General features: G+C 41.8%; 1 protein-coding gene across 1 annotated transcript; it reads left to right on the forward strand.

The window, feature by feature from the left end:
- The first annotated feature begins 42 nt into the window (after positions 1-42).
- On the forward strand, positions 43-11,350 carry LOC311110474 (uncharacterized protein). Its single transcript, XM_084189030.1, has 4 exons — positions 43-524; positions 849-985; positions 1,368-1,565; positions 8,808-11,350. Exons 1-4 carry the CDS (start codon positions 227-229, stop codon positions 10,029-10,031), a joined length of 1,857 nt encoding a protein of 618 aa, XP_084045156.1. The 5' UTR covers positions 43-226; the 3' UTR covers positions 10,032-11,350.
- The last annotated feature ends 1,433 nt before the right edge of the window (positions 11,351-12,783 follow it).

Here is a 12,783-nt window from a genome sequence, read left to right on the forward strand (position 1 = left end):
CGGTACAGTAGGTGGCGCATATGATTACATCAAAGTGATGATGAGGAACAGGAAAAATAACCTCACCAGCAGCTAGCTACAAACAAAGCTAGCTAGCTATCGATGTTTAGTTTCTGATATGATTGTATTTGTTTTAATAGCTTGCTAGATAACTGTATAGCATCATAATATAGAAAACATAAAGACTGTTTTCATATTGAAAAGGGTCCAAAAGCGTCGGTGGACAATGTCGGGTTCCGTGGTAGACTTCCAGGCGCAGATAGCCTCAATCATGGAGGTGCTAGCCAACGCGGCTGTAATCGAAATCTACAAAGTTGTTGACGATGGCTATGCGGTTGTACACATGGAGATGTCCCAAAGTCACAAGGAGAACGAATTTCTCCGGAGGAAAATGAAGTTGATGGAACTTCAGATCGCCAGGTTTCGGGCTGAGAGAACAAAGTTTTCAGAGGGGTCCGTCCACAACCGCTTCCATGGAATACGCCTGCTGAACAGACACAGCAATCGAGAGACTGCAACGACAGGTTGGTGATGATGGTACATTTGACAGTGTGCACATAGCCTAAATTACATTCATCTTCAATTTGACCCCATTCATCAATTGTGTTTTACAAAGTTCAAAGCAAGCATAATACAGCCATGATTTATGTAATGTCAATACAGTTAGGGCCTAGAGGTATTATTGACATTCTATATAGGACGTAGCATACTTACTTTGTACTGTCAACACAGCTAGGATCCTTCTAGCTCTATTGACACAACATACGTCATGAATGCATTATGCTTGCTTTGTACTTTGTAAAACACTCGATGGATCGGGTCAAATGAACCTACCCCTTTATTTCCAGGACCTACTTGGCAAAGCAGAGCCAGACTTTCCAACAGGAGTTTTGGAAACAGCAGCATTCAAAGAGACAGACAGCCCATAGACGTGGACCAAGAGGATGTCTCTCCATCAAAGCATATGGATGCTACAAGTGATGAGGTAAGTCCCAATTTTAACAGCCGATTTCAGACTGTCACAGACTTATGTCTGTTTTAGTCTAGGACACCAGACACTTCCGCCTGGGGATGAGGTTATGTCTGTATAGACGTATATATGACAGCACATTATAACCAACGATCTTTGCGGTGAGTAGAGTAACACTCCCAATGCCTTCAATGCATTTTTGCGCCAAAGGTTTGTAAATGCTTGCGCAAAATACAAAAGGTGGTGTTTACCCTCCACAACCCCACTGATTACAACACAATAACAACAAGGCAACTACTATGAATTTTACTAAACCCCATGTCATGCCCATATCTCCATTCAGTAGATAGTGTATGCTCTGTCTCACTCACTCATCTCTCCCACTTAACCCCATCAGCAGTCAGCAGAGACAGAGGAAGGGGAACCAGACCTGCTGATCATCAAGGATGACGGGGAAGCAGATGACCAGGACTCTAGGACCAGCCACCCAGCCAGAACAGTGGAGGGCAGCAGAGAGCCAACCACCCAACCGGCTGCAGCCACCACAGAGGACCCCGCCTTCCAGCCCAGAGGCAACATCAACACCGCTATGGAGGTCAGTGGATCTGACGCCGTCCTCCGCCAGTCAGAAACAGGGAATGTGAACCAGGGACCACAGCAGTACACAGGATTTGAACCCAGAGCAGAGAGACAGAGTCTGGACACAAAGTGTGACATGAAGGGGGCCTCAATCTCCTTAAGGCGTCAGCTTGCTTCAGTTCAGCTGGTGCTCACATACTCCCTTAAAAGACCTTTGCTTGAAAAACGAGAAAATAGTACTGTTTGTCCGTTTTGAAACGCCGTAGCCGGCCTACACTTCTTCAAAATAGTCCGAATTCATCTAAGATCAAATTTAATGACACATTTTTGAGTTATGTTTTTGCCAGAGACCTTACTCCCGCAATTTTACATCTAACAGATGTTTTGTGCAGTAGTTTTTCAATGAAGAAATTTGCATGAAAACGAGTCATCTCTCGTTAAATGACAACAAATACTTTATTGAAGAAACCCTACTGTGGACCAATCACTGACGAAGTGGCGTAGACTTCGTCTCCGAACTTCGGCATTTCTCCAGAAAACGTTTTGTGTGCCCGAACAGCCGAATAAACCTTCACCGAAGTCCAAAACAAACAAAAACGTTATAATATACATTGAGGGAAAAAAGTATTTGATCCCCTGCTGATTTTGTACGTTTGCCCACTGACAAAGACATGATCAGTCTATAATTGTAATGGTAGGTTTATTTGAACAGTGAGAGACAGAATAACAACAAAAACATCCAGAAAAACGCATGTCAAAAATGTTATAAATTGATTTGCATTTTAATGAGGGAAATAAGTATTTGACCCCTCTGCAAAACATGACTTAGTACTTGGTGGCAAAACCCTTGTTGGCAATCACAGAGGTCAGACGTTTCTTGTAGTTGGCCACCAGGTTTGCACACATCTCAGGAGGGATTTTGTCCCACTCCTCTTTGCAGATCTTCTCCAAGTCATTAAGGTTTCGAGCCTGACGTTTGGCAACTTGAACCTTCAGCTCCCTCCACAGATTTTCTATGGGATTAAGGTCTGGAGACTGGCTATGCCACTCCAGGACCTTAATGTGCTTCTTCTTGAGCCACTCCTTTGTTGCCTTGGCCGTGTGTTTTGGGTCATTGTCATGCTGGAATACCCATCCACGACCCATTTTCAATGACCTGGCTGAGGGAAGGAGGTTCTCACCCAAGATTTGACGGTACATGGCCCCATCCATCGTCCCTTTGATGCGGTGAAGTTGTCCTGTCCCCTTAGCAGAAAAACACCCCCAAAGCATAATGTTTCCACCTCCATGTTTGATGGTGTTCTTGGGGTCATAGGCAGCATTCCTCCTCCTCCTCCAAACAAGGCGAGTTGAGTTAATGCCAAAGAGCTCCATTTTGGTCTCATCTGACCACAACACTTTCACCCAGGATTTCAGTCCTTCACGGCGTAGTGTGTTACCAATTGTTTTCTTGTTGACTATGGTCCCAGCTGCCTTGAGATCATTGACAAGATCCTCCCGTGTAGTTCTGGGCTGATTCCTCACCGTTCTCATGATCATTGCAACTCCACGAGGTGAGAACTTGCATGGAGCCCCAGGCCAAGGGAGATTGACAGTTCTTTTGTGTTTCTTCCATTTGCGAATAATCACACCAACTGTTGTCACCTTCTCACCAAGCTGCTTGGCGATGGTCTTGTAGCCCATTCCAGCCTTGTGTAGGTCTACAATCTTGTCCCTGACATCCTTGGAGAGCTCTTTGGTCTTGGCCATGGTGGAGAGTTTGGAATCTGATTGATTGATTGCTTCTGTGGACAGGTGTCTTTTATACAGGTAACAAACTGAGATTAGGAGCACTCCCTTTAAGAGTGTGCTCCTAATCTCAGCTCATAACCTGTATAAAAGACACCTGGGAGCCAGAAATCTTTCTGATTGAGAGTTTTTTTTTTTTTGTTATTCTGTCTCTCACTGTTCAAATAAACCTACCATTATAATTATAGACTGATAATTTCTTTGTCAGTGGGAAAACGTACAAAATCAGCAGGGGATCAAATACTTTTTTCCCTCACTGTATGCACGAACTCTACCGGACTGTTTCTGCTGGGAAGCATGCAGATGCCTTAAGAGCTTCTTTAAATACAGGCACCCATCTTGACACAGGAAATGTAGGTGAGGCCAACAAAGCTAGTTGGTGCTCATTGGCAAGCCTCCATAGACACTCTGAAATACCAGGAAGAGGAGCTCAACAATCAGCTCATACCTCACTTCCTGTTGGCCATTTTAGACCAAGCTCCTCAACTTCCTCTCACTCTAGTAATCTTGCCACAGACGTTAGACCTGGCAACGTAGAACAACCGTACGGTAGCCCGAGATGCAATAAGAAGTTTGTCCAAGAGAATTACTTGTGGCGGCACGCTGTCATCCACACCAGAAAGCGGCCGTTGTCTTGCACCTTGTGCGCCAGCAAGCTCCAAATGCACCAAACCATCCACACTGGGGAGAAGCCCTTCAGTTGTGCACAGTGCGGGTGCAGGTTCTCCCACTCCAGCAATCTGAAAAGACATCAGAAACGTTATCATTGAGAACTGACACAGATAGGGCCGTGACGATCAAGGAATTTTGGATGACGATAATTGGTCACCGTTTATAACCGTTTGAATTGCAAAATACACACATTTTCTCCTTCGCTCCTGACTTGTTTCAGCAAGGAGCAACAACGTTTCATCATGTTGGAGAGTCCATGTTACAGCAGAAACCATAGAGATCCTATTAAATTACTAGAGGGGCTATGTCATAAACCCTCAAAGTTCTAGAATGGTTGTTACTAGGTTCTACAGCCACAAAAATGGTTGTATCGTAAAGATTCATGAAAACCTTCAATTAAAACAAAAAATGTCTGTATAAATAGCCTCTAAAATATATCCAAACAGACCATTAATGTCTCAATGTTTGTTTTCTTGGAAACCTGTTAATGTTATAATATGACACAATATCAGAACTTGTTGCATTTACAACTTGTATAAGTCCTATCATCAACTGATTTCAGCCAGTGAATGGCTGTGGATTGACTGCATTGTTTGTATGGAATGTTGGCATATTGGCAGTTAATTTGAACAATTATTGGAAATCATTCAACTTAAACTGGCTGGCTAGCTTGCTAATAAACATACTGTGCAGATCATCTTCAGATTCATTGTTTTACACAACATCTTATCGCAGCACACTGGCTGACCATGGTTGACCAACTCCCTGACCAAAATGGCTGACATTTTATACTGTCATAAGACCTCTCATGTCCATTCGTGTATTCTAATTCCTAATTATATGGCAGAAACTGACTCAACCACACAAATGCCCGGCCGTCCTGTTTTCAGTCAGCTGTTTGTTCCCAAAAAAAAGAACATTATTATATACAGTACCAGTCAAATGTTTGGACACACCTACTCATTCAAGGGTTTTTCTTTATTTTCATTATTTTCTACATTGTAGAATAATAGTGAAGACATCAACACTATAAAATAACACATATGGAATCATGTAATAACCAAAAAGAGTAAAATACCAAGTCCATATTATGGCAAGAACAGCTCAAATAAACAAAGAGAAATGACAGTCCATCATTATTTTAAGACGTGAAAATCAGTCAATACAGAACATTTCAAGAACTTTGAAAGTTTCTTCAAGCGCAGTCGCAAAAACCATCAAGCGCTATGATGAAACTGTCTCTCATGAGGACCGCCACAGGAATGGAAGACCCAGAGTTACCTCTGCTGCAGAGGATAAGTTAATTAGAGTTACCAGCCTCAGAAATTACAGCCCAAATAAATGCTTCACAGAGTTCAAGTCACAGACACATCTCAAAATCAACTGTTCAGAGGGGACTGTGGATCAGGCCTTCATGGTCGAATTGCTGCAAAGAAACCACTACTAAAGTACACCAATAAGAAGAAGAGACCTGCTTGGGCCAAGAAACACGAGCAATGGAAATTAGACTGGTGGAAATGTGTCCTTTGGTCTGTAGTCCAAATTGGAGATTTTTGGTTCCAACCGCTGTGTCTTTGTGAGATGCGGTGTGGGTGAACGGATGATCTCCGCATGTGTAGTTTCCACCGTAAAGCATGGAGGAGGAGGTGTTATGGTGTGGGGGTGCTTTGCTGGTGACACTGTCTGTGATTTATTTAGAATTCAAGGCACACTTAACCAGCATGGCTACCACAGCATTCTGCAGCGATACACCATCCCATCTGGTTTGGGCTTAGTGGGACTATCATTTGTTTTTCAATAGGACAATGACCCAACACACCTCCAGGCTGTGTAAGGGCTATTTTACCAAGAAGGAGAGTGATGGAGTGCTGCATCAGATGACCTGGCCTCCACAATCCCCCGACCTCAACCCAATTGAGATGGTTTGGGATGAGTTGGATGGCAGAGTGAAGGAAAAGCAGCCAACAAGTGCTCAGCATATGTGGGAACTCCTTCAAGATTGTTGGAAAAGCATTCCAGGTGAAGCTGGTTGAGAGAATGCGAAGAGTGCAAAGCTATCATCAAGGCAAAGGGTGGCTATTTGAAGAATCTCAAATATAAAATATATTTTGATTTGTTTAACACTTATTTGGTTACTACATGATTCCATATGTGTTATTTCGTAGTTTTGATGTCTTCACTATTATTCTACAATGTAGAAAATAGTAAAAATAAAGAAAAACCCTTGAATGAGTAGGTGTGTCCAAACTTTTGACTTGTACTTTGTATGTGTATATATATATATATATAAAAGCGGTTATGACGGTTAATTTAACTTTCATGACGGTCTTCATCCATAACCATCGGATAAATGGTTATACGGTAATTGTGCAAGCCCGAGACACAGAAGCAAAAGATTCCTATGGAGAAAAAAAAGCTATGGATTAGCTTTATGTCAGTTAGGTTAATGCAATACGCTATGAATAGCACTACGCTATTTTTATTATTATACAGTATATCATTAAAAATATATAGATATATTAACTCTGCATTGTTGGAAGGGCTCATAAGTAAGCATTTCACGGTAATGTCTTCACCCGTTGTATTCGGCGCATATGACAAATAAGACTTCATTTGAAAGTCCTGCCTACTTCCTGGATCATGTCCCTCACTGTTTTTGAATGGGATTCAAGAGTAAATATACCAATTCATGAAAACACTGTCTTTTAAGATACAGTGCATTCGTAAAGTATTCAGACCCCTGACTTTTTCCATATTTTGTTACATTACAGCCTTATTCTAAAATTGATGAGGAAAAATGTAATTTAATCCATCTACACACAATACCACATAATGACAAAGTTTTTTTTTGGGGTGCAAATGTATAAAAAATTAACTGAAATATCATATTTACATAAGTATTCAGACCTTTACTCAGTACTTTGATGAAGCACGTTTGGCAGCGATTACAGTCTTGCGTCTTCTTGGGTATGACACTACAAGCTTGGCACACCTGTTTTGGGGGAGTTTCTCGCATTCTTCTCTGCAGATCCTCACAAGCTCTGTCAGGTTGGATGGGGAGCGTTGCTGCACAGCTATTTTCAGGTCTCTCCAGAGATGTTCGATCAGGTTCAAGTCTGGGCTCTGGCTGGGCCACTCAAGGACATTCAGAGACTTGTTCCGAAGCCACTCCTGCATTGTCTTGGCTGTGTGCTTAGGGTAGTTGTCCTGTTGGAAGGTGAACCTTTGCCCCAGTCTGAGGTCCTGAGCACTCTGGAGCAGGTTTTCATCAAGGATCTCTCTGTACTTTGCTTCGTTCATCTTTCCCTTGATCCTGACTAGTCTCCCAGTCCCTGCCTCTGAAAAACATCCCCACAGCATGATGCTGCCACCGCCATGCTTCACCGTAGGGATGCTGCCAGGTTTCCTCCAGATGTGACGCTTGGCATTCAGGCCAAAGAGTTCAATCTTGGTTTCATCTGACCAGAGAATCTTGTTTCTCATGGTCTGAGAGTCCTTTAGGTGCCTTTTTGCAAACTCCAAGCGGGCTGTCATGTGCCTTTTACTGAGGAGTGGCTTCCATCTGGCCACTTTCCCATAAAAGCCTGATTGGTGGAGTGCTACAGAGATGGTTGTCCTTCTGGAAGGATCTCCCATCTCCACATAGGAACTCTGGAGCTCTGTCAGTGACCATCAGGTTCTTGGTCACCTCCCTGAGCAAGGCCCTTCTCCCCCGATTGCTCAGTTTGGCCGGGCGGCCAGCTCTAGGAAGAGTCTTGGTGGTTCTAAACTTCTTCCGTTTAAGAATGATGGAGGCCACTGTGTTCTTGGGGACCTTCAATGCTGCAGAAATGTTTTGGGAACCTTCCCCAGATCTGTGCCTCGACACAATCCTGTCTCGGAGCTCTACGGACAATTCCTTCAACCTCATGGCTTGGTATTTTCTCTGACATGTACTGTCAACTGTGGGACCTTTATATAGACAGGTGTGTGCCTTTCCAAATCATGTCCAATCAATTCAATTTACCACAGGTGGACTCCAATCAAGTTGTAGAAACATCTCAAGGATGATCAATGGAAACAGGATGCATCCGAGCTCAATTTCCAGTCTCATAGCAAAGGGTCTGAATACTTATGTAAATCATGTATTTCAGCTTTTTATTTGTAATACATTAGTAAAAATTTCTAAAAACCTGTTTTCGCTTTGTCATTATGGGGTATTGTGTGTAGATTGATGACGAAAAATGTAATTTAATCAATTTGAGAATAAGGCTGTAATGTATCAAAATGTGGAAAAAGTAAAGGGGTCTGAATACTTTCCGAATGCACTTTATCTCAAATTATAAACTGGGTGGTTCGAGCCCTGAATGCTGATTGGCTGATAGTCTTGGTATATCAGACTGTATACCACGGGTATTACAAAACATATTTGTACTTCTCTAATTACGTTGGTAACTTATAATAGCAATAAGGCACCTTGCTGGTTTGTGATATATGGCCAATATACCACGGCTAAGGGCTGTGTCCAGGCACTCCACGGTGCGTCGTGCTTAAGAACAGCCCTTAGCCGTGGTATATACAAACCCCCTCGGGCCTTATTGCTTCATTATATTAGTGTATTCATTTACTTCTATCCAATGTCTCTATGAAGGTTTTTGCGCAAAATACAAAAGGTGTTTACCCTCCACTACACCACTGATTATAACACAATAACAACTACTATGAATTTTACTAAATCCCATGTCATGCCCATATCTCCATTCAGTAGATAGTGTATGCTCTGTCTCACTCACTCATCTTTCACACTTAACCCCATCAGCAGTCAGGAGAGACAGAGGATGGGGAACCAGACCTACTGATCATCAAGGTGGAGGGAGAAGCAGATGACCAGGACTCTAGGACCAGCCACCCAGCCAGAACAGTGGAGGGCAGCAGAGAGCTAACCACCCAACCGGCTGCAGCCACCACAGAGGACCCCGCCTTCCAGCCCAGTGGCCCCAGAGGCTACAACAACAACTACAACAACACCGCTATGGAGGTCAGTGGATCTTACGCCGTTGTCCTCCAATCAGAAACAGGGAATGTGAACCAGGGAACCCAGCAGCACACAGGAATTGAACTCCGAGCAGAGAGACAGAGTCTGGACACAAAGTGTGACATGAACAGGGATCTCACTCTCCTAAGAGATTCTTTAAACCAGGTGTTGAGAGAGGTAGTAGTGACTGATGATGGTGCCTCTGCTGCTCACACTAAAGTAATGGACCTAGGGAGTGTCCCAGTGGGCCCAGAAATGCAGACTAGCTCTGCCATAGAAATGAGAAGTGTAGGGTTAGAAAACCACAGGTTCCATTCCTCATCAGAACATGTGTTAGTGATTGACTCTGTATCCAGTGGGCAGCAGGTAGATAGAGATTTTGAGTGGGGTCAGGTGGGTACAGCTACTACACCACAGGTCAATTGGACTGGACATAAGCAGGGAGTGGGAGTGTTTAACAGAAACGCACCAATGATTCACCCCGATTCGATGAGAGACAACACAACGCTATTGGTAGCACCCGCTTTCCATCCCACAGAGAAAAATACAGGCACCCGTCCTGACACAGGAAATGCAGGTGAGGCTAACAAAGCTAGTTGGTGCTCAATGGCAAGCCTCCATAGACACTCTGAAATACCAGGAAGAGGAGCTCAAGAACCAGCTCATACCTCACTTCCTGACGGCTATTTTAGACCAAGCGCCACAACTTCCTCTCACTCTAGTAATTTCGCCACAGACGTTAGACCTGGCACCGTAGAACGACCGTACGGTTGCCCAAGCTGCAATAAGGAGTTTGTCCACGAGAGTGACTTGCGGCGGCATGTGGTCATCCACACCAGAAAGCGGCCGTTCGCCTGCACCTTGTGTGAGAAGAGCTTTGTGTCCCCCAGCAAGCTCCAAGTGCACCAGAATGTACACACCGGGGAGAAGCCCTTCAGTTGTGCACAGTGCGGGCGCAGGTTCTCCCACTCCAGCAATCTGAGAAGACATCAGAAGCTTCATCATTGAGAACTGACACAGAATCAAGAGATTCCAATGCTGCCAATGACTGGAACGAATTGCAAAAATCTCTGAAGCTGGAGACTCTTATCTCCCTCACTAACTTTAAGCATCAGTTGTCAGAGCACCTTACCGATCACTGCACCTGTACACAGCCCATCTGAAATTAGCCCACCCAACTACCTCATCCCTATATTGTTATTTATTTTGCTCTTTTGCACCCCAGTATCTCTATTTGCACATAATCTCTTGCACATCTAGCATTCCAGTGTTAATACTATTGTAATTATTTTGCACTATAGCCTATTTATTGCCTTACCTCCATAACTTGCTACATTTGCACACACTGTATATATATTTTCTGTTGTATTTTTGACTTCATGTTTTTTTACCCCATATGTAACTCTGTGTTGTTTTTATCGCACTGCTTTGCTTTATCTTGGCCAGGTCGCAGTTGTAAATGAGAACTTGTTCTCAACTGGCTTACCTGGTTAAATAAAGGTGAAATAAAATAAAATAAAATAAATTCCTATGGAAAAAAAACTATGGATTAGCATTATGTCAGTTAGGTTATAGCAATACTCTATGAAAGTCCTGCCTACTTCCTGGATCATGTACCTTGCTGTTTTTGAATGGGATTCAAGAATAAATAATCAAATTCATGAAAACGCTGTAATTTAATATATACAGTTAGGTCCAAAAGTATTTGGACAGTGACACATTTGTTTTGGCTCTGTACTCCGACACTTTGGTGATATTTATGATTTTTATGCCTCTAACTTTCTCACTCATCATTATTCACGATTCATAAATGATTATCTGTAATCATGGTAGCATCCACATTAATGTAGAATTGTTAAGAAACACATTCCATTCTTATTTACAATAAAAGTGGCTCCAAAATGAAACAATACATTATTTACCATTCACAGCTACCCTCAAGCCATTAGACTGCTAAACACTGCTACCCAGACTATTTGCACTGACCCCCTTCTTTTACACTGCTGCTACTCGCTGTTTATTATCTATGCATAGTCACTTTACCCCTACCTACATGTACATATTACCTCAAATACCTCGACTAACCTGAACCCCCGCACATTGACTCGGTACCGGTACCCCCTGTATATAGCCTCGTTATTTTATTGTGTTACTTTTTTTCTACTTTTTATTTATTTATTTATTTTTTGCAAATATTTTCAGTTAAGGGCTTGTAAGTAAGCATTTCACGGTAAGGTCGACACCTGTTGTATTCGGCGCATGTGACAAATACAATTTGATTTTATTTCTATTGGGTACAAAATGTTCTGAAACACAACCAAAACAAACTGCAGATGCATCCAACAAGTTTGTAGAGTCACAAGCTTGATCAAGGTAGGAATATCGCACAAATATGATCAATGGCTCATTCGATAGAAGACAACCTACCGCGTTATGACATTGGCAAGTATTGAAATCTGACGCGTATGCTATTTTTCGTGATCTAAAAGTCGTATTTGTCATAACTTCCAGTGTAGCGAGAGCGATTTTATCGCAATGCAACGTCATACCTGACAAATGACACTTCTTGAACCGCATATAGCTCCGATACACATGAAAGCACATGACCCCTGGTATCGATGGAACATATTCTTCTTCTTCGATGAGGTTTAACGACGAATGGCATCCAATTTGTTGCATTACCGCCACCTACTAGACTGGAGTACAACTCCCTTATATATATATATATATATATATATATATATATATATATATATATTTTTTTTTTTCACCTTTATTTAACCAGGTAAGCCAGTTGAGAACAAGTTCTCATTTACAACTGCGACCTGGCCAAGATAAAGCAAAGCAGTGCGATTAAAAACAACAACACAGAGTTACATATGGGGTAAAACAAAACAAAGTCAAAAATACAACAGAAAAAAAAAAGATTTTTAAAAATATTAAAAATAGAATATACAAATAAATACACACAAAAATAAAAATAAATTGCTTGAAAAAAAGAATAAAGAAATACCCTACCATCTACCACTACACTCACAAATTCAAAAATATTATTTCGTATTATTTCGTATTACCACTGGAATGATAGATGTGCAAAAGATGATGTGCAAATAGAGATACTGGGGTGCAAAATAAATAACAATATGGGGACGAGGTAGTTGGGTGGGCTAATTTCAGAATGGCTGTGTACAGGCAAAGGTGTGTGAATCATGTTGGACATATTGGAATCAGAATAAAATTGATTTACACCAAAAGTCTTTATGGGCATAAGTGTTTTACGCAATTCTGATTTAAAAAAAATCGAATTTACTTAATTTATACATTAACCTCCAAATGATATTATTGCAGCCATATGGGATTTTGGACGCCATATTGGATTTGAGGTCAAATCCAGGGTGGCCCCAACAATAATCTGTGGTTTAATTACATGAGTAGGGTCAAAAGATACAAAATCCTTCAAGGAACCTTTGACCCAAAATGTTTAATTTCAATGTCTAAACCCACTTGTTTTCCTTAGAGCCGGTTACAATAGCCACAACATTAAAAAAAAGTGTAACTATGTATTTTTTATCAGGCAGGACCATACATTACTGAAAGAGAGCAATGACTTGGGAAGTTGTCTATTATTCAGCTACCAAAAAGTAAAGTGTACATTCATCATAAATATTCATAGTTTATATTTCTGCCTATTGTATCTCTGTATTTACAGGTCTATATTTCCAAGATACATTAAGATATCCTAATGCTGTTTGTTTGTGCA

Source organism: Coregonus lavaretus (assembly GCF_964263955.1).
Source record: "Coregonus lavaretus genome assembly, contig: SUPER_35_unloc_6, whole genome shotgun sequence".
Taxonomy (NCBI): domain Eukaryota; kingdom Metazoa; phylum Chordata; class Actinopteri; order Salmoniformes; family Salmonidae; genus Coregonus; species Coregonus lavaretus.

Bases quoted from the DNA above. Each gene is read 5' to 3' on its own strand.
- LOC311110474 (XM_084189030.1), top strand. From the start codon at position 227: ATGTCGGGTTCCGTGGTAGACTTCCAGGCGCAGATAGCCTCAATCATG. The intron at 525-848 runs GTTGGTGATGAT...CTTTATTTCCAG, and splicing joins TCGAGAGACTGCAACGACAG to GACCTACTTGGCAAAGCAGA. The intron at 1,566-8,807 runs GTCAGTGGATCT...TAACCCCATCAG, and splicing joins ACATCAACACCGCTATGGAG to CAGTCAGGAGAGACAGAGGA.